Source organism: Mustela erminea, chromosome 2, assembly GCF_009829155.1.
Source record: "Mustela erminea isolate mMusErm1 chromosome 2, mMusErm1.Pri, whole genome shotgun sequence".
Classification (NCBI taxonomy): Eukaryota; Metazoa; Chordata; class Mammalia; order Carnivora; family Mustelidae; genus Mustela; species Mustela erminea.
In genome coordinates this window covers 127,332,727-127,355,334 of record NC_045615.1, presented here as the reverse complement: position 1 = coordinate 127,355,334, position 22,608 = coordinate 127,332,727, and the positions used below count along the sequence as shown (strand labels likewise).

The 22,608-nt window shown below is 36.5% G+C and overlaps 1 protein-coding gene across 4 annotated transcripts in view; it reads left to right on the top strand.

The window, feature by feature from the left end:
- Positions 1-22,608, top strand: part of ARAP2 (ArfGAP with RhoGAP domain, ankyrin repeat and PH domain 2) — a 172,512-nt gene that overhangs the window by 138,749 nt on the left and 11,155 nt on the right. For all 4 annotated transcript variants that reach the window (XM_032334057.1, XM_032334058.1, XM_032334059.1 and 1 more), the window contains 4 exons: positions 3,184-3,323; positions 13,770-13,852; positions 14,940-14,975; positions 16,873-16,936. In XM_032334057.1, coding sequence (XP_032189948.1) covers positions 3,184-3,323; positions 13,770-13,852; positions 14,940-14,975; positions 16,873-16,936 — 323 coding nt within the window. The remainder of the gene's footprint in view (positions 1-3,183; positions 3,324-13,769; positions 13,853-14,939; positions 14,976-16,872; positions 16,937-22,608) is intronic.

Sequence of the window (22,608 nt, the reverse complement as noted above, 5' to 3'; positions counted from 1 at the left end):
GCCAGGAGGACTGCTTACATGGCATTCAAAATACTAGTGCTCTGAAGTTTGGATCCTTAAAAAAAAAAAATCTAGGACGATCACTGTGCTGGGAAGGACTATGAAGAGAGCAAGACTTCATGGAGTTGAGAAGCCCAAAGCATAGCAGGGAGACGGGAGTTCTGAGATTCTCAAGAACGATGAAGCAGGAATTTGAACTCCAGCTAAGAAGAGATGTGCAGGGCCAGAAGCTTATATTCTGACAAGTTAGAGTCGAATTCAAACCTGGACAGGATCTGGATAGTAGGTGCAGCGAACACAGTGGCATGAAATTTACTGAACCAGATTCCTGTAGAGCAGAGAACCTTAGTAAGCTTCCTGCCTGGGGTGAAGGGGAGGGATTGAAAATATAAGAATGAAGTACCCCACAGTTGAGGGAGCAAGCAGTACTGGAAAAGTTTGAAAAAGTGAATTATTAGAAGCCATTTAATTCATAACTTTGATTTTGTTACACGCTGAGTCATACATGATGTCCCCCAAAGTATGTAGCTTCATTTTGTCTTTTAAGTAGTGGGTAATTTTTCTACATGTTTTAACATTTTGAGATCAAATAGAAATTTAGTTGTGAGAGCTGTTGAAACATCTTTAACATCCTTGATAGTTACAGAACTTCATATTTCAAAGTTCTTTTCATTCTTCCCTCCTCCTTCACAAATACTTCTCTCCAAGCCTTCCTCCTGAGTCTCTTAATAATGTATGCTGCAAGTTAGTTAATAGACTCAATTATGTAATAATTAAAATAAACATTACCAAGTATGAACCCAAATGCAGGTAAAATACTTGTTTTCCTAAGCCTATTTTCTCTTTGACTTACAAATGGTTTACTTAGGCATTGGACATATGAATATTGGTAAAATTTGAAAAGTTTATTAATTTGGACAAAAATCTAAATGAAAAAGTATCATTAAAAGGTGTGAATAGAATTTGTCTTAAGCATTATATAATATCTGCATCTCACAACTTGATTTTAATTTAAACTTTAAAAAGTGATTCACCTGTTTCTAAGCCAGCCGTGTTATAATTGCCTTTCTCCACTTCCCTGTTCCACAGCAGCTGACTCACTAATCCTACTGAATGTTTTTTGACTTATTCACTTCTGTCAGCAAATGTAGCTTTGCTTGTCAGACGTATTTAACTCATTGTCTCCAAGATTGTCTATTACTAGAACCGAGTATATACCAGACCCTCAGTACTTTATGAAGAAATGAATGTTTTGATGTAATATCAATTTCACTGAATAGTTTTATGTTTATTTTTTCTTGACCTTCCAGTTGTATTAAAATAATCTTCTCTCTTTTCATTGGAAAAGTTATTTTTAATTTAAATAGAAGTTATTTAGCTATAAAATATCATTTGAAATATTTTTCTGTGGGATTGAATATTGAATAATAATTGTTTGAGAAGACAAATTTTAGCAGTGTTTTTCAGAAATTAAAGTTGTATACTACCAATAAAGAAGCAATTTTAGTATGACAGTGTGATTAAAAGAGTGTTATCTATGGCTAGTACATGTATTGTGAAGACTATTGGGGTTTGCTAATTACATTTGTTTGCACATCTGTGCTTAGCATCAGAGATATGATTATTCCTGGGAGTTTTTGCTTCCAGGTATCCATGCCATGCTCATATTTGAGTATAATTATGAGGAACTTTTTCTATTTTTTTGAACTTTCATTTCCTTATGCTGATTATAATTCTGAACCTCTGTGTATTATTTGTCATATAAGTACAGGTTTTCCTCAAACAAAGGAAATGTTAAAGACTAAGAGTTCTTTCTAAAACCACTCAAGTTATTTTATAAATTTCAGAAATAGTGCATGAGTATTTTGTATTCACATTGTTTTAAATTTCAGAAACCGTGCATGAGTATTTAAGAATTATCACCTGACTCGCAGAAAAATGTTAAAGGTCCTGGTCTGATATAGTGTCCCACCCTACATCTTTCTGTGGTCCTTATCTACTATGAGGCCCGCAGTCATCTGCAGGAGAGGTGTTATGACTCTTATTTTCCGGGATCCAGCAGATACTGATGTTTCCAATGTTCAGCAGATATTGACATCTTAATAACCGTGTCATAGCTGTTTGACTTAGGGTTCCTTTTTTCCCTCCCATTGTTCTTCAGTTCCCAAGTAGGCAGTTGAATATTGTCTAGATTTTAAGGAGAAAGCTTTAGACTGGAGCTGTATTGATAAGTTTATACAAGTACACATTTGGTGTTCTTTTTCTCTTTTTAAGATTTTATTTATTTATTTGTGATAGAGCGAGAGAGAAAGAGAGAGAACACAAAGAGGGAGAGCAGCAGGCAGAGGCAGACGCGGGCTCTCCGCTGAGCAGGAGCTTGATGTGGGACCATATCGTAGGACTCTGGGATCATGGCCTGAGCTGAAGGCAGACGCTTAACCGACTGAGCCACCCGGGTGTCCCCAAATTTGGTGTTCTTACCAGAAAGTATTTTTATAGAATTGGTTGAGTGTTTCTAAGTGTGGGGCATGGCAGTATTGGACAGGAAATGTAGTTGTTGATAAATGCTCTACCTTAGCAGTTGTGCCCTTTTTATCCTTACCTGGTTCAGATGTATAGGATTTTATTTAGTACCCCAAGAATTCCTGGGTTCCTGAATCAGAATTCTGGGAGAGGCTTCCATTTTTACCTCTGTATTTGCATTGTTCTTTCAAGAACAGTTCAAGAGAAATATAATAAAGCCAATTATGTAATTTTAAATTATCTAGTAGCCCCATTAAAAGATCTAAAATGGATAAAATTAATTTTAGTAATATAAACTCATTATTTAAAATATAATTTGATCCTGTAATCAACCTTACAAACTTGTGATTTTTTACCTTTTTTTGGTATAAGATCTTTTAAATATGGCATATATTTCATACTAATAACATACCTCAATTGAGATTAACCACACTTCAAGGGCTCATTAGCCAGTAGCCAATTGGACAGTATAGGCAGAGCTTATAAGTAGATACGAATATCCTGACACATGGTGCTCCCAGAAATTAACTATCAGCTTCTTACTGATAAGAAACAAGTTCTGATTTTATATTATCAAAATAAAAAATAGAAATGTTTTATATTATATTCCAAATAAATGAAAATGTGCTTAACTTACAAAAGCAATGTTGTACCTTACAGAGAGGAGGGCCCTGGAAAGTATCAAAGAAGGAATGTTGAAAATTAAAGAAGAACCATCTAAAATACTGTCTGGAAATAAGTTTCAAGACCGGTATTTTGTTTTACGAGATGGGTATCTCTTTCTCTACAAGGATTCAAAGGTAGTTGTATATTTAGTATTTGAACATGGATGCGTGTTTGTGTAGGTATTAACATTCTCATTTCATACCCCTGTCCATCCTCTCTTGGCAGTCGAGCCCTGTAGTAAACAGAACACACCGTCAGCTAATTTCTTACAGCCTCTGAAGGTTACATTAATGCACTAAGTAATACAGTGAAGAACTTCATGTGGCCTTTCTGAGCACTTCTCATTTTTTAGTGCAGAGAAGTCCTTAAAGGTCTAATATGTGTTACATAAACTAGCATTTAATTCAGCATCTTCATCAATAAAATTAAAAGCTATCAGAAAAGATGAAATCTTACCATTTGTGTGGATGGAACTGGGGGTATTACGCTGAGTGAAATATAAGTCAATCAGAGAAAGACAATTATCATATGGTTTCACTTATACGTGGAATATAAGAAACAGCACAGAAGATCATAGGGGAAGGGAGGGAAAACTGGGAAGAAGTCAGGAAGACTTCAGGAAGACTATAGTTAAAAGAGGCTCTTAAATATAGGAAGACTATAGTTAAGAGGAAACAAACTGAGGGTTGCAGAAGGGGAGGTGGGTAGGGGGATGGGGTGACTGGATAATTGGCTTTAAGGAAGGCACATGACATGATGAGCACTAGATGTTACATGCAACTGATGAATTACTGAATTCTATATCTGAAACTAATGATGTACTATATATTGGATAATTGAATTTAAATTAATAAAAAAGAGAATGTTATGCCCTGAGGCAAAAATGGCTTGACTTTAGCTAATGGAAATTAATTAAATGTGGAATAAAAAGGCAAAAACCAAATAATAAAATAAATTTTATTAATGTATTTCCTATATGGTTGAATGAATTGACTCATATAATATTGCATTTATCAACAGAATCTTACTGATATATCCCTGTAAGTTTGAATTTTCAAAAGCTTTTATTAAGGAGTTGTGGAATGGAGAGGAGATAGAGAAAGAGGAAATAGATAAATTTATGGAATTGTAAGAATATTGATTAGTAGTGAAAATGTCTAATCCACCAGATTGGTTGTGTGAATAATAACTTAAGCTCTCAACCTCAATTTCTTGAATCTGTAATATGATGATGGTAGTATGAATCCTGAATGCCACATTATTTTATTGCTTAGTTAAGAATATACATTGTTTTAAGTCATGAAACATTACATATAATAACATAATGCATGTAATATGAAACAATATATAGTCATAGCTTATATATTGGTAATAGCAGCATGCTCATCAAGACTTCGTGAAGAATATCAATGGGCAAGTCCCAAACAGAGAAAAATATATTCACAGTATATATATCTGAGAAAGGACTCCTATCTAGAATATGAAGAACAAATCAACAATAAAAAAACAACACAATGAAAATTGGGTTGCAGTCCTGAACTGACACTACATGAAAGAAGATGGAGGAATAGCCAATAAAGCATTGAACTAAAGACAGTCAACCTAGTAGTCCCCAGGGGCATGCAGATTGAAACCACACAATATTATTTTATACCCACTGGTATGACTAAGGATCTTGATTAACTAAAATCATCCTAAATTGCTAGTGGAAGTATAAGATCACACAATCACTGTGTAGAACTGTTTGGTAGTTTTAAAAAATAAAGTTATTCATACGTCTACCGCATGATCCAGGCATTGGTTCCTAGTATTCTGTCCACAAAGCACTTGTTCCAGAATGTTCATAAGCAGCTTTACTCATAAAAGCTAAAACCTGGAAACATTCCAAATGATTCATCATCAATAAAAGAATGATATATTCATATACTAGAATATGACTGGGCAGTAAAAATGAATACTAATGAATATGGATGAACATGGATGAATCTTTGAGTCCTTGTTGAGCAAAAGCAGCTTGATGCAAAGTAGCATCATATGAGTTTGTCCATAAGAAATCTAGGAACAGGCAAAACCATTTATGATGAAAGAAGTCAGTACGTGTCTGCCTGGGGTGTGGAGAAAGGTTGCTGCAGAAGCAGGATAGTGGAGTCAGTAGGAATCTTTCTAGGATGAGAGAAATAAATGTTTTCTCTCCAGTTCTGGGTGGTGATTACAAGGGTGTAAGCAGTAACCTCTCTACTTCCTTGAATCTCAAATAACACCTACATAATAATTTAAACGTAGAATGACAGCAGGATCTAAAGAAAGACACACAGGATCTGTGTGGTGCTTTGCTGTGATCTCTTGTGGAGATGTACAAACACAGACGAGACTAGTTATGTCTGTGAATATGTTACGAAGAATGGATTCATAGGCAACTTTCCAAAGCTCTGTGCTCTCATTTTGTTATGGCTTCTGTTGAGCTTCTCACATGCTTTGACCGCCTTCCCTGTATGTTCCTCCGGCAGAGAGACCTCCATGTGGGCATAAATAAATCTGAGTAGCATTCTTCCTTTGATTAGGACAGTGGACTGTCCAGGCAGGGGGGCTAACAAAACAGCACTGACTCCTGCAGCCCTCAACTCTGCAAGGAGCTATAGTAAGTACTGTACTCAGACTCTCACCTGATTATTCCATCTGAAGGACCTAGCAGGGAGTCTGTGTGCATATCAAATGGTTATTATTTATTATCACCCTGCAGTTTTTCTAGTAGACGAAGAGTGGGGTTTGCAGAAGTGAGGCACAGAAGAATTTGGGCCTATGTGAACTGAACACATCAGATTTTAAGGTTCATGAACTTTAGATTTGTGTTCATGAAAGTAAATTCAGGACGTCACAGCTGATTACTCCAGCCATCTAGAACTGAATCTGATTGAATTTTCTTTGGTTTTCTTCAGTGGGTCACGCACTTTGATATTTGTTGGACAGATTTCCTTAATCCTTGCCCTTTTATATACATAATATGTTGGTTAAAGGGTCACTTTTATAGTTGGTTATCTGCTTAGGGTATTTAAAAATGAACCTGAACTTTTTGGTCTCACTGTGGAACCAAGACTTATATTGTGTAGCAACAGAAGGTTGTTAGAAACAAACAGCTAGTAGTCGGTAGTTAGTAATAACAGTGCTGCCGTTATGGCAGCAACCAGCATTCAGGCAGTTGCTCTATAAAAAGTAGAGTTCTATATGTTTCACTGGTATTATCTCATTTTATCTTTATCATAACCCTGTGAAATTAGTACTATAATTATTCCCACTTTACAGATAACTTGCCCAAGATCCCATAGCCAGTAAGCAACAGAGTGTTCATTCCCAGGTATTAGACTCAGAAGGCTCCATGCAGTAATTTATTAAATAAATAGTAATTTTGCATTATTTTAAGTTAGGGGATAAGTTTTTTTTTGTTTGTTTTGTTTTGTTTTTTGTTTTGTTTTTTTTTATTTAGGCAGTACCAAAGATTCCCAAATATGACAATCCATACAATTCATATTTTTATAGTGTTTTCCCCCAAGCTGATATAAATTTAAAAATCTGCCCCAGGAAGCTTATTCATGGACAAGTGATTTTTTTTTTTTTTTCAGATGGATTGATTTTGTGACAGGGAGAATCTCATACCCTTTTACAGAATATGTTTTAGGAATTTATATGTTTTTGAAATGTTGAGTCTACTCAGTCTAAGATAATTCATACAGTGACAGTAACAAGTTTGTCTTAAAGAGTGTTTTTTTGTTTTGTTTTGTTTTTTGACATTTAAAATACTTCCTTTTCCCAGCTTTATTGAGGTGTAATTGAAAAAAAAATGTATATATTTACATTGTACAAGGTGATGTTTTGATACATTCATTACACATTGAGAAATTATCACTGCAGTCAAACTAATTAACATACCTCACATAGTTATCTGTTGGTGCTCTGTGTGTGTGTTGGGGGTGGTGGTAACATTTAGAATATACTCTCTTAGCGAATTTCAGGTATGCGGTACAATATTAACTATAGTCATCATGCTGTACCTTACCTCTCTAGGACATTCATTCAGCATAACTGAAATTTTATATGCTTTGACCAGCATCTCTCCATTTCCCCTGACCCCAACCCCTGACAACAACCATTCTGCTTTCTGCTATGATTTCAACTTTTTTAGATTCCATATGTAAGTGAGATACACTATTTGTCAGACAGTGCTTTATAGGGACACTGCACCCATTTTGTTTTTATAACAGTGAGCTCATGTTATGGCCTTATAATTATTGTGCTTAAAAGTTGTATTTGTACATCTGTCAGAATAAATTAATGCAACTGATACTTTAATTTGCATATTCAGGCAAGTAGAGGAGACTCGACTTATGGTTTTCCTTCAACTACCATTATTTTCAACACATGATTTTATACAGCTGTTTTGTTTTTCATGTTGCTGCTCTGTCCCTTTTAATATTGATGGTAGAGTCATTGACAATGTTAACATTTCCAATTATTTTACAGTAAATAAGCAATAGTGAAAATCTCCTAACTTATTTGAATAAACATTTGGCTCTAGTTTTGACAGTTGCCATTAATAAATGTGTGACTGTATATACTTAGAAAATGATTTACTGAGAATGAAGTGGAAATTACAAATTGAAAAGTATATTTAAAAAGACTAGGTGTTAATTAGAGATAATTTATGAATGCTCATTAACAACAAATTAGGGTAATACACAAGGGAAGATATATTTTGTGTTGAGCTTTCACTGCATAGAAAATGTTAATTAAAATGTTTTCAGACTTGATTTACATAAAAGGTGAGACATTTCAAAGAATATCACCATTATACTGTTAATGGTGTGAAAAAAAACAAGTGGCTAAGGGAGGGGTCGTTAAAAGTTGCATGCACTAATAAGCAGACTCCTTTTAGGAGCAAGAATAGTTTTTTAAGCACACTAATTTAATTGGCTTAGTTAAAAACTTTATTTTGAATTATAGTGCCTGAAGTAACACATTAGAGACTTCCTAACAGTCTAGTATATTGAACTTTCTGAAGAAATTCTCCAGAAAATACACATACCAAAAGAGAGAATTGTAATAAACCAAGAGTAAAGTTATCTTGCCAAATGAGAATTCCTTTTATAGAACTTTCCATTAGTGTCCTTACAGTTCTACTTTATGCATATTCAGTTTAAAGACAGAAACTGAAAAAAGCTTTCTTTCCACCACTGCTGCTTTCTTCTCAAATTCTGTCATTAGTGTTCATTTTGGACAGAATATATGGTGTAAAGTAATGAGCCTGCATGTCAGGACTGGCTTGAGAATCTGTTGTAGGACTTCAGACCTTCTATTGCCAAAAGTACATCAAAATGTAGGCAGTCTTGGAATTATGATATCCTGTTGTAAATGCAGACTACCTGCTTCAGCACTGTTTGTCTCATCCTGAACTGTGCAAATCCCATTGTTCTGGCTCTCACCTCACCTTACCTGACCACCTCTCTCAGCCAGGAGGATGGCTATTCACTTCAGCTGTGGTCTGATGTCCTCTCCTGCAGGTGTGGCCGGGAGGCACCACTGCTGTGGAAACAGCCCCAACTTCTCCTTGCTTTGACTCTTTCCGACATGGAATACTCACTGCCTTACAAAGCTCCCTCACTGTTCTATATTAGACTTCAGTGCTTCTCCTTAACATGAAGTAGGGTAGCATGCTACAAAATCAGCACCCAAAACCAGTCCTCAGTCAGAATAAAAAGAAAAAGCACATAAACTACCGGAAAATGACCTTAGCAAGAAGTACAGACGTTATGAGGGAAACTATAGAACTTCACTGATAGAAATAAAATGTATGTAAAGTCTATTAATATTTATCAATAGGTTTCATGTAATGCCTTTCAAAATCCCAAAGGGATTATTTTTAGAATCTGGCAGAAATGATTTGATAATCACCTCAAAGCGTAAACAGATAAGATACTTGCAAACATCTTGGTGTATAAAAGACAAAATAAGTATGTCCTATATTCCATCCAACAATTATGGTATACAGTAAAGCTGAAATAGCTGAAATAATATGGTCCTGGCATAAAAATGAACAGAGATAGCAATGGTACCATCAAGTCAGGTAAAAGACCTACTTGTATATTAAGATTTGTTTTTGACAAATGAATGCCAAACAAATGCCACCATAAATGTATGTCTAAAGAAAGGTTTGTTTAAAGCTGTCATCATCAAGACAGTATGGTACTGGCACAAAAACAGACACATAGATCAATGGAACAGAATAGAGAACCCAGAAATAGACCCTCAACTCTGTGGTCAGCTAATCCGCAACAAAGCAGGAAAGAGTGTCCAATGGAATAAAGACAGTCTCTTCAACAAATGGTGCTGGGAAAATTGGACAGCCACATGCAGAAAAATGAAAGTCGACCATTTCCTTACACCACACACAAAAATAGACTCAAAATGGATGAAGGACGTCAATGTGAGAAAGGAATCCATCAAAATCCTTGAGAAGAGCACAGGCAGCAACGTCTTCCTAGGAACATCACCAAAGGCAAGGGAAGCAAGGGCAAAAATGAACTATTGGGACTTCATCAAGATCAAAAGCTTTTGCACAGCAGAGGAAAAAGTTAACAAAACCAAAAGACAATTGATGGAATGGGAGAAGATATTTGCAAACGACATATAGATAAAGGGCTAGTATCCAAAATCTGTAAAGAGCTTATCAAACTCAACACCCAAAGAACAAATAATCCAATCAAGAAATGGGCAGAGGACATGAACAGACATTTCTGCAAAGAAGACATCCAGATGGCCAACAGACACATGAAAAAGTGCTCCACATCACACGGCATCAGGGAAATACAAATCAAAACCACAGTGAGATACCACCTCACACCAGTCAGAATGGCTAAAATTAACAAGTCAGGAAATGACAGATGCTGCCGAGGATGCGGAGAAAGGGGAAACCTCCTACACTGTTGGTGGGAATGCAAGCTGGTGCAACCACTCTGGAAAGCAGCATGGTGGTTCCTCAAAAATTTGAAAATAGAGCTACCCTATGACCCAGCAATTGCACTACTGGGTATTTACCCTTAAGATACAAAATGTAGTGATCCAAAGAGGCATGTGCACCCGAATGTTTATAGCAGCAGTGTCCACAATAGCCAAACTATGGAAAAAACCTAGATGTCCATCAACAGATGAATGGATAAAGAAGATGTGTTATATATACACAATGGAATATTAAGCAGCCATCAAAAGAAATGAAACCTTGCCATTTGCAACAGTGTGAATGGAACTAGAGGGTATTATGCTTAGTGAAATAAGTCAATCGGAGAAAGACAACTATCAAACGATCTCCCTGATATGAGGGAGTGGAGATGCAATGGGGGGTCATTTGGGGGATAGGAAAAGAATAAATGAAACAAGATGGGATCGGAAGGGAGACAAACCATAAGAGACTCTTAATGTCACAAAACAAACTGAGGGGGGTCGGGAGGAGAGGGGTAGGGAGAGGGTGGTAGGGTTATGGACACTGGGGAGGGTATGTGCTATGGTGAGTGCTGTGAAGTGTGTAAACCTGGTGATTCACAGACCTGTACCCCTGGGACTAATAATACATTATATGTTCAAAAAAATTCATTATATGTTCATAAAAAATTAATTAAAATTTTTTAAATGTTTGTTTAATAAATAGGGCTGGGGTAATTCTTAAAAATTTTCAGTTTAAACTCTCATCTATTCCAGATTGACAAAAGAAAACTTTAAAAATAGTAGCCCTTCAAATTACATGGCCATCAATTCAGTATTTGTCAGCCATGTGAGAACCCTTTAAATTGAGATAGTTAAGAAAGTTCAAAAGGCAAGATGAGTATGACTTCCTAAAACTAATAAAAGGAAACAGCAGAATTAAGGCAAACAGCAGTTTGTATAGAATATTTCATTTAAAGAGACAGGGAAATTTCTTATTTCATATATAAGGAACTAATTCAAACAGAAAGATAAATTGTGAACCAAATCAAAATTGAAAATTGCTAATGAATATATGAGTGTATGTTTAATTGTAAGTAAATGTACACCATCAATCTGGCCAAAACCTTATTTTTTTAAGATGCTATGTATTTATTTATTTGAGAGAGAACAAGAGTGTGAGTGGGGGGTATGGGAGCAGAGGAAGAGGGACAAGCAGACACCATGTTGAACGTGGAGCCCAACGTAGGGCTCGATCCCACGACCCCAAGATCACAATCTGAGCCAAAAATCAAGAATCAGTGTTCAACTGACTAAGCCACCGGCACCCCTAGAATCTTAAACATGTTCCTAGCCTTTAGCCCAGTGATTCCATTTCTAAAAATCTAGCCATAAGAGAAAATAATATCCAAAATAAATATTCTAAATTATCTACCGTGATGATAATAGCAGACATTGTTATACTGACTAGGAGTAAATTAACCAGACACGTTCCAAGTCTCATCAATGCCCTAGAGCACTGGTCACCCAAGCTTTACTCCTGATCATCTTCTTGCTTGTTTTGCCTTTATATTTCCTCTATATTTTCTTAACCTGTATTCTCTATGAAAGGCAGTTTTTAATTTTAAATATATTTTCCATCTTTTACTTTTCAAATTCAACTACCTTCATGAAAAAAAAGACTTCACAGTAACAGTTTAACTTTTATAGAAGTTAGTACTAACTTCAGCTAATTGTACTTAGTACTAAATTTCAGCCAATATTTGCTAAGTGGGCTTTTGCATACTGTCCTAGGATCCTAACAATTTGTCTGTATTACTGGGTCTCTGAAGCAATATGTTCTAAGTTCCTAATAATAATAATAATTTGGGGGCACCTGGGTGGCTCAATGGGTTAAAGCCTCTGCCTTCGGCTCAGGTCATGAGCCCAGGGTCCTGGGATTGAGCTCCGCATCCGGCTCTCTGCTCAGCAGGGAGCCTGCTTCCTCCTCTCTCTCTGCCTGTCTCTCTGCCTCCTTGTGATCTCTGTCTGTCAAATAAATAAATAAAATCTTTAAAAAAATAATAATAATAATAATTTGTTGCACACTAATGCTGATTACTAGACTAAATGTTTAATAGACATTTTTCTCATTTAGTCTGTAGAATAATCCTTCATAGTACTTCTTTACTTATTTTATCTTTTTAAAAAATTCTATTTATTAAAAAAATAAACAAAAATTCTATTTATTTATTTGAGAAAGAATATGAAGAGGGGGAGGGGCAGAGTGATAAGCAGACTCCCCGCTGAGCAAGGAGCCAGATGTGGACATGGGGCTCGATCCGAGGACCCTGAGATCATGACCTGAGCCGAAGTCAGACACTTAACCAACTGAACTGCCCAGAAATCCCTTACTCACTTAATAATAACCCTATGAGATACTTGATATTCTTATTATTCCTCTTTACTAATAAGAAGAGCAGAGCAAAGTGAGCTCACAAACTAAGTAGCAAGCCAGATTTGCACCCAAGTTTCTGTGATCCCAAACCCCTTGCTCTTAGTTTTTAATGCTATATGCCTAACACTTTAAAACAGAAGATTTCCTTCAGAATTATTAGGGTATGGGAAAAGCATGTGTTAATAATCATTTCCAAGGTTGTTACCTTTATGTGTAATGTGTGTGTGTGTGTCTGTGTGTGTGTCTGTGTGTCTGTGTGTGTGTTTGGTATAAGTTTTGAAATTAGAGGATAATGATTCAAGTTTTACCTGGTGGTCTATGTTCCAAGATTTTTAAAAAATATTAGTTACAGATAAATATGTCAGGATGTGTATGTAGAATAGATCATTGATCCAGAATAATGTAAATTTTTTAATAGTCTACTTACATTAATTATTTGTTTGAAATGTTATTAATATAGGAGCGCCTGGGTGGCTCAGTGGGTTAAGCCGCTGCCTTCGGCTCAGGTCATGATCTCAGGGTCCTGGGATCGAGGCCCACATCGGGCTCTCTGTTCAGCAGGGAACCTGCTTCCCTCTCTCTCTCTCTGCCTGCCTCTCCATCTACTTGTAATTTCTCTCTGTCAAATAAATAAATAAAATCTTTAAAAAATAATAATAAAATAAAATAAAATAAAATGTTATTAATATAGATACTTGAGATAGTTCAATATATACCCAAAGAAGTTCCTAGATTGGAATCCACAAAATACAGAAAATCACAATGCATTTGTCAACAAAACCTAACATGAAGGTAGTTGTCTTAGTTACATGAATACTGGGTGCTGTCCCAGACAGCACTGATGGGATTACATAATATTGACATTATTCTATTTTTCAAATATGAGAAAAAAATGAAAAATAATCAGTTCTGATTTATATCTGGTTCCAGGTGTCTTGAATAAAAAATTATTGTGTCTGTGTATACATGTACAGACATACATAAACATGCATGTATATTCAAAATTTTCTATTTAAATTTATAACATTGTAATCAGAATAATCTTCATGTACTAAAAACTTAGTATAATATCCATAAAACATTGGAGAAACTGATTCTGAATCCAGTCATTAATACTCAAAATATAAAGATATTTTTAAAGTCTGTTTAATTACAGATTATTTTGTTTTCCTTACAGAGTAGTAAATATGACAAAATGTTTTCTCTTGGTTCACTGAAGTTTTATCTTGGAGTCAAAAAGAAAATGAAGCCTCCAACAAGGTAAAGTTTGAAAGGGAGGGGTTTTTGAAAAGTGAAAGTTTTAGGAATATGTATCTATGCAAGGATTTGGAGGTCAGAGACATTAATCAGGCTTTTTATAAGTTAAGCTACAGACAAAATCTTTGAGCTGCCACGGACATGGCAGGAGTCCTGTTGCAGATTGCGGGAACTCCTGTGGGCAGATAAAAAAGCATAATATTCCCACTAAAGTCAAATTCCTTGGTGATGGCATCTCTCTTGTATAAAACAAGAAATCCCCAGAAGGCCCTGTCTATTCAAAAACACCTGGGTTTTTCTCCACTATTCCATTCCTTGATCAGTTTCACAGCCTGGGGGCATAAGGAATGTTCCAGCCAATTCTACATACAGGAAAATAGCCTCTTGATGCCTGGCTGTGTAATTTGCCTTTTTTTCTTTTCTTTGCCAAATTTGATAGTAAACGCACTAGTACCCAGGCAGTGAAGAGAAAAGTAGACTCTCTAATACATTGTCCTCCTCTTCAACATTTGAATCATGCCAGCATGCGGTTTATGCCATACTTTCTAATCACAGATTGATGTGATTAGCTAATTAATGTTTTCACAAATACTTACAAAACATTTTCATGAACTGTTAGATACTTACTTTGGGTGTTCTATTCCTGAAAATTTTTCTCATTTTTGCCTATGTGCTTTATTTGTAAACCCAGTACATACACCTGTCTTGCTGTTGACACATTATTTAATTTCCCACAATATCAGTAGGAGAAGGTTTATATCTTGTTTTGGCTGTTTTCCTAGATATCTATCCTTCCTCAGCCAAGAGTATCTTCTGAGAGATTTCCTTCACTTTCCCATGATGTCTTAGATCCTTTCCCTCCCTCTTCCTTGAGCATATTTAAATTTGTAGCCAAACCCTTCATTTATCATTCACCTCTAGATCAGTCATATCCTTTGAATCCATGATGTGTGAGTTTTTCTGTTCTGTTATACATTGCCACCATTCAGTCCCTGCTCCTTAATATCTAATAATCTGTTTTTGGTTTTGTATGATTTCTCTTTTTTAATATGTGTGTGTTTGTTTTTTTTTCCCCCCCAATGTAATATAGTTGGGGATTGACAGCGTATTCCGAAAAACATCATTGGTAAGTTAACATCTGGCAGTTTTGGGATTTGATACATCGATAACTTTACTAAACAAATAATGTTACTGGCAGATAGAACTACAGACAGGAAATGTTTCACCAAAGTGAAGTTAAAAAAATTTTTTAAATACTTTGAGAAGAAGAAAATTGATTTGCTTCAAGATTTAGGTCCATTTAAATCCCAGGTGTCCTACTTGCTAGTGCCCTCCTAAGAGAAACTATGTCTGATTTCTCCCTAGTTATTATGTGAGTGTGGGATAAGCAGGCTGAATTCAGTTTTATATAAAGGATAAGAACTAGCCAAAACTTTGTATAAAAAAAAAAATCTTGGCCTCAAACCTTTTCTTTGCAAATATGTGTTTTACATTGATGTCACAGGACCTAGCTGGTCTCCTTAGAGATTGTACTATATGTCTCTTCCTCCCACCGCAGCTTCATCTAACCAACCACTAAACCATATGGGATCTGCCTCTTAATTGTCTCTCTGATCAGGCCATGCCTTCATCTGTGTGGGTTATTCCAGTTATCCTAGATGCTCTTTATGCATATAGTTTTACTTTTGTTTTCTAGAATATTCTCTATCCAACCACCAAAGGGGCTTCCTAAATGCATTGTGTTTCTTTCCTGCATTAACTGTCTTCAGAAGGATAACGTGCAGGATTGTTGGCACAGCACACAAGACCCTTTAATATGAGGCTCCATCAGCCTTGTCTCCCATGGCTTCCTTCTTCTTCTTCTTTTTTTTTTTTTTTTTTGGCTTAAGGATAAAACAGCAATCTATCTTTAATTCACAGTACATTCCTTGTCCCTTCATCTTCCCATGTTAACGTCTGTAGTCCCTTTAGTGAGCCTTCTTCCACACTATTTGCTGCTCCCATCCTCTTCCTGCTGATGTGGCAGACTCAACTGTCATTCTTCTTTCAAACTATAGCTCACATGCCCTAATAGTCTTATCAGTTAACTCTCACCTCTAATCATTACTTATTTCTTCTCGGTATCTGTAGTATTTTGCATACATGGGTGCTTAATTATAGAGAAGACCGGTTTTGGGGACATGGTAATGGAAAGGGACAATACCTTTGTGAGAATCTAATGAAGGAAGCAAGAATTTTTTTTTACAAATTTCGCTTTAACATTTTTATAATTGTTTTTCATACAGGAATAAAAATACATAATTACCTTGAAATGTCCATGTCTAACATCACTTACAGAATTTTCCTTTTGTAAGAATCCTTTACGGCATCCCCAAGTGTGCTCTTTCTTGTGTTCAACTTGACTTTCTCTTTTTCTCACTGTGTTCTAATTTATTTGTTTACATGCTTAGCTCCTCTGATAGACTAGGTGAACCTTGAGGGCAAGATCTCTGTTTTACACAGGTTTTTAATAAAAGGTTACTGAATCAGTGTTATTGAACATGCTGTAGTAGTTTTTCATTTAGTTCATTTTTCACAAGTCTTATGGGTATTAATGTTTATAATCCTAATGATGGAGACTGTCTAAGCCTTTTTTAAAAGTCTGCTCTTAAGAAAATGTGCACATATTTTTCTTCTTAGGCTCAGAGTTTCTGGGGAAAAAGATGTTTAACATCATGTACCTGAAAAAGGAAATGACAGTGGCCTTTCTGCCTTTCCACAAATATTGCTGATCATTTTTCAGCAGTTTCCAAAGCCTGTAGCTGTATTTTGCTTAAACTAGCATATTTTACTATTATTTTGTTATTGTACATTTAACAGAAGCCTGAAGCAACTTATACTGAAATACTTCCATTTTGATTGCATTAAGTCATGAATCAGGAGAAATCCAAAGAGGTCTCCGATCACTTAATAACCAAACAAATACACAGGAGAACAGTCTGCTGTCTTTCTGAATTATGTATTCGATAAACCTTGTTTTACAGGCACATTTGTTGTGATAGTCTACAAACTCAGATGGAGTGGATGGCCAATGTCTTCATTGCCCAGGTATGATCTCTGTTTCAGCTCTCCAACAAAGTATAACCACAGCTCATAGGAAATATTAGTGTGATGTACAAGCATTTTTAATGAGTTTTATGTGTATGCTTTAGTTTTCTCATTTATATATTTTTTAAATATATGAGAATCCAGATGTACCGCTTACTCTTTGAAAGAGAGCTTGCTTTCTTTGTTGAGGCTTCCTTTCTGGCACTCCAGCTACTCCTTACCTCAGGAGAGGTGCACAGCTTCAAGATGGTAGTGTGTTTGGAAAGAGGAGCTTGTTTTATCGGAGTCCCGCATTTGTCTTCATTTAGAAAAGTGTGATGTTTTCCTCCTTGTCCTCCCTATGGCCACCTACTCCCCCGCTCCCCACCCTAGCCTTTCCAGAAATAAGGACAGGAGCCCACATTCCTTTAATACTTCAAGAATACTGCATGCTGGATTCTTCAGAAGAGTTAACTCCTGCATTTTTTGCAACAAACCATGCATGGTGTTGCTTGTCGTTGAGGGAATAAAGGTATAAAGATTCTCTCACTTGCTGGGCACCTTACATTTAGTTAGTGGTTTAAACCCAGGGATGCCAGAAGCTAATACCTATACTCAATTCCCCATTTAGTCACCTCCCTACAGGAGGACTATAGGGGAGGGTTAAATAGTCTCATTAATAGGATTGGTTCCACCTCGCACCTTGTCTGGCTGAATTCCCAGCAATGCTTCCCACAAGAGCATTGAAATTCACTGGTAACGATTAAGTTGCCACTTTTTATTACGGAGGACTTACTTCCCTGTTTCTCTTATAAGTGGGAAGTTAATTCACCCCCAGATCTGGCCCTTATTTGTTTTGAAAATCATTTTCTCTCTTAATTTATTAACCTTTCCAGTGGTTAATAAACCCTGCTCTTCTCAGTCTGATGTTACTGTTACTACCTGAAAACACAAAGACAGAAAAAGACTGAACTTTTTTAGACACTTTTCCTCTAATTTGTGACTTTTCAGAAATTCTGTTATTTAACTCTTTAGAAAGAAAGAAAACTAGATTTGAAGTGTTTTAGTAAAATTGGAACCATAGAGTCAAAACTATTATAGTGTTTGTGGTATAACTACATTGATTTTTTGTTTGTTTTTATAATTGAAGTCACTAGACTTGTTTAAAAATCAAGGTATAAATAGAAATAGCCAGAAAGCAGAGGTTGCTCTCATGGCCAACTTCTTTCTCCTTGCCTCACTTACCCTTCATTGTCCTGGCCCTAGAGATTCAGCCCATTACTTTTCCTCTGCTCATTCCACTTCTTTGGACTAAGATAAACACAAAGGCCTTCTTGGATTTAAGGATTTAATGGCTCACCTCCATAAGGAGACATATAGGAAACTAGCAAGTACTGATTTATACATGTTAACAAACACACACACACACACACACACACACACACACACACACACAGAGTCCTCCTTACAAGGAGTTCTTTGGGGTGTGCAGAGTACTTTTCTAGTATCCATAGCCATCTGCATCCCTGATTCAGAAGCCCTCTTGATTTTCATTTATGTGTCACATTCTCAGAGGAATTCTCCATGATCTGCAGACCAGTCAGACCTTCAGGCTGTTGGAACCCTGAACATTCTATACACCAGGTGTATTTCTAATTAGAAAGCATTGTGTGATTAGATTTTTCATATCTGCCTCTCTTACTAAAGCGTAAACTCAGTGAGAAGAAGGGTTCTGTCAGTCTTATAAAACATCTGCACCAGAGAACCCAATGCCACTTACAAAAGTAAATGGAGCCCCACATCAGTCTCCCTGCTCTGCCGGATCCTGTTTCTCCCTCTTCCTCTGCTTCTCCCCCTGCTTGTATGCGCGCGCTCTCTCCCTCTCTCTCTCTCAATAGTTATAAGAAAGGGGAGAGAACATAAACAATTTGACAGAATTTCAAATAGATATTAGTTTGATAAAAAGGAGAAGGAATGAGTGTGACTGAGGTAAAGAAGGGCACTAACTAGGAAAGATTCTCAGGAAAATGCCTTTCTGAATAGCTGACAAGTGTGTTGAGACCTGTCTGAAATTAGGGAGCAAATCATGCAGGTATGCAGGAGTGGGAAGAGCATTCCAGTTACAGGGGCCAGCAAGTACAAGGTCCTGAGATGTGGTCACAACCTTTGTTCCATGAACATCCTGAAGGGCTATGTTATGGGAAGATGTAAAAGATGAGGAAGGCACTCAACAGATCATATCATCCCAGTTTAGGAGTGTGGGGAACAAGAGAAGGATTTGATCTGACTTATATTAACTGAAGAAATAATAATTTAGTTTGTTGCGGGCACACTGTTGGGAGTCCAAGATGGCAGCAGGAAGAACAGCTGTGTGAAGATGGCAGTTCTGGCTAGGGTGGTAGCAGTAGACATAGTGAGACATTAAGATTCAAGAGTGGTTAAAAGTGGATCCAACAGAATTTACAGATTGATCGGCTACAATACTTTGAGAGGAGTACTAATCAAGGAAGAGTTCTAGGGTTTGTTTTTTGTTTTTGTTTGTTTGTTTAACCTTGGGCAACTGGCAGATAGAAGTGATCAGATCAGAGATGCAGAAGAAAACTGAGAGTTCTGTTTCAGCCTATGAAATTGGAGATGCCTGTTAGACACACAAATAAATATTTATTTGAATAGCAGATTGGATGTATAGATCAAAAACTCAGACAAAGGATACCTGGCTGGCTCAGTTGGAAGGACATGTAACTCTTGATCTCAGGGTTGTGAGTTCAAGCCCCACGTTGGGTGTAGAGATTATTTTAAAAAACAAACACTCAGGTGAAATTTTGAGAATGCAGTGTAAATTTGGGCTAAGTCAGTATTCAGTTTGCATTGAAAGCTCTGGATTTGGGGTAGATAGGCGAATCTAAAATGAAAGGGGAGTATGGTGTAGGGAGAGAGAGAAAGAAAGAAAGAAATGGATGGAAGAATAAGCCCTGGGACATTCCAAACTCCAAAGGTCAAGCAGAAGAGGAAAAAAAGAAAACAAAAGAAATGCAAAGGGTTGAGAGGAAGAAAAAAAGAGATGATTGGTATAGAAAATCCAGCCAAGGAATTTGCTATGCAGATAAATGAGGCTGTGTGGTTAGAGAAAAAGAGGAGGTCAGGGTAGGTTTTGGGGTTTCAGTTTATATGTCCTTAGGATGGGAAGGTATAGACTTTCAACATTCACTAATAGAGAAAATTCAGTAATTGGAAGAAAAAATTGAAGAGGAAAGTGATTTTTTTCCTTCTAAGTTTTTATTTAAATTCCAGTTAGTTAACATATCGTGTATCATTAGTTTCAGGAGTAGAATGTAGTGATTCCCCACATACAGTGCGCTCATCACAAGTGCCCTCCTTAATGCCCCCACCCTCCATCAACCCTCAGTTTGTTCTCTGTAGTTAAAAGTCTCTTATGGCTTGCCTCCCTCTCTGTTTTTATCTTACTTTATTTTGAGGAAGGTGATTATCAGACCAGCAGAGGCCCTGAGCAGACACGAAGCAATGTGAACAAGTGCACATTTGTTCATCATTGCTGAAAACAATGGTTGTACACCAGAGTGCCAGACCTTGACTGTGTATTGTAGTCCACTGAGCACTTATGACTGAAGAAAAGTTATTTGTAATCAGAGTAATTGTTGTGAAGAGAAGGGAGCCTCACTTATATGGCTAAAAGATGCAGGGAGCGTAGTATACTTCATGGCAGGAAAGTGAAATTCTTCAGTGATTACTAGTAATGTTTAAAATTAAATCAGTGAGCTCACCTTCAGTGAGTTAGGGTGGGATATTGAAAGTATAGGGGCAGAGGAAAGGTGAGAAATAATCTTCAGAGAGTGAGAAAGACGATTGTCCTGTAGTAGAACTTCAACTTAAAGCTGAGCTCTTGCCTGACTTTAAGGTTAAATTTAAAGGGAGACAAATCTATAGAGTAACCATCTTTTATTCTTTCTTCATCAATTGGTAGGCACCCATAGAGTTAGTAGAATTGGGTGTAACTAGGGTGGGGGCTCTGCCAGGCAAGTATGATCAAAGGAGAAGGAGCGCAGGAATTGAAGATCCTGATAAGCAGGTGAGCATACTTAATGACTATGAAACTATGACAGGCTGTCGAGGAAGTGGAGGAAGATGTGGAAAGTAGAATGATGGTAGAGAATAGATTGGAGGTCTCAAGGATTCCAAAGAAGTGAATGAAACTAAATTGTTAGCTAGAAAGGTAAGAGGTCAAGCTCAGAAGGAGTAAGAGGCAAACTCGAGTCCTTACAGCATTTTTCACAATTGCAAAGGTATAAAAATGACCTTGGATCATGTCTAATGACGTAAGTCCAAGGATGAATGGATAAAGAGAGGGCACACACAACTAAATATTATTCATCCTTAAATAAGAAAGAACTCTTGTCATCTGTGATGACACGGGTGAACATGGAGGGCATTATGCTGAGTGAAATAAGCCACACAAGCAAAGATTGCAGTATTATATGTGGGATCTAAAAATAAAAGTCGAACTCCTAGAAACAGTGGAAAAGGTGTTGCTGGGTGGGTAGGGGAAACAGGGAAGGGTTGGCAAAAGGGTAAAAACTTTCAGCTGTAAGACAAACAAGGTTTGAGTTGCTCATGTAGAACATGGTCACTGTTGAGATAGTTGATAATGCTATAACTGTATCATTGAAATTTGTTAAGAGTAGCACTTAAATGTTCTCACCAAAATAGATGAAAGATGTCTTAATTGACGTGATGGAGGAGAATCCTTTCACAGTGTGTACATAGATCAAATCATCACATTGTGTATTTTCAGTAGCCTACCATTTTGTCAGTTATGCCTCAAAGCTGGGTGGGTGGGAAGAAATAGAAAGTGGGCGAGAGAACTGAAGATTTTGGGGTGTGATCACTGGTTATACTAATGAAAGTATGATCCTCAGCTCTATGATCCATCAGCAGAGGGACCCTTAAGGTCACTTATAAATAACTATAAAGTGTCAGAATGTATTACTAGATAAAATGTTCTGCATGTTGGGAAAAATACCTCTGGGATCAATCTGGTAAGAACTAATTAGCCAGTATACACAACGTAGTATATCCTTTCAGAAAAAGAAATACGTATTTGAGACTGTGTTTGCTTTTAGATTTCTCTGAATATCATTTGGCACATGTAGTATACCTCAGTGAGTACAAGTATAAGCATAATCCATAGGGGTAATGAGTCCTTTCCTGCCACTTTTTTTTTTTTTTAAGCTTTACATGTTGGGAACATCCCAATTATATAACATCAAAATTATTTTTACCATGTTTGCGGCTGTGACATAAACATAGCATGACGAACCTTATAACTTTCTCTCTGAAATATTTGCTAATCTACCATTACAGATTTGCTGAACCAAAATAAATGCTACACTAAAATTCAAGGGCAGATCTAATGCATATGCACTCAGTCTAGTAATAAAGATTACACTGTAGGATCACTGAAGATTAAATGAGATTATGTACACTGGTAAGCACCAAGTCTGGCAGTATGTCCCTCAATATAATCTTTCCATTAATTATGGATACACAGTCAATATTAGTTGAAATGAATTCTTTGCTATAAAACACATTAAAATACTAATTACACTGTAAGACAGGAATGTGTTAAATCATAAGAAAAGGCATTTAGCTGTATACTTTGCCAAAAGGTTTTCATT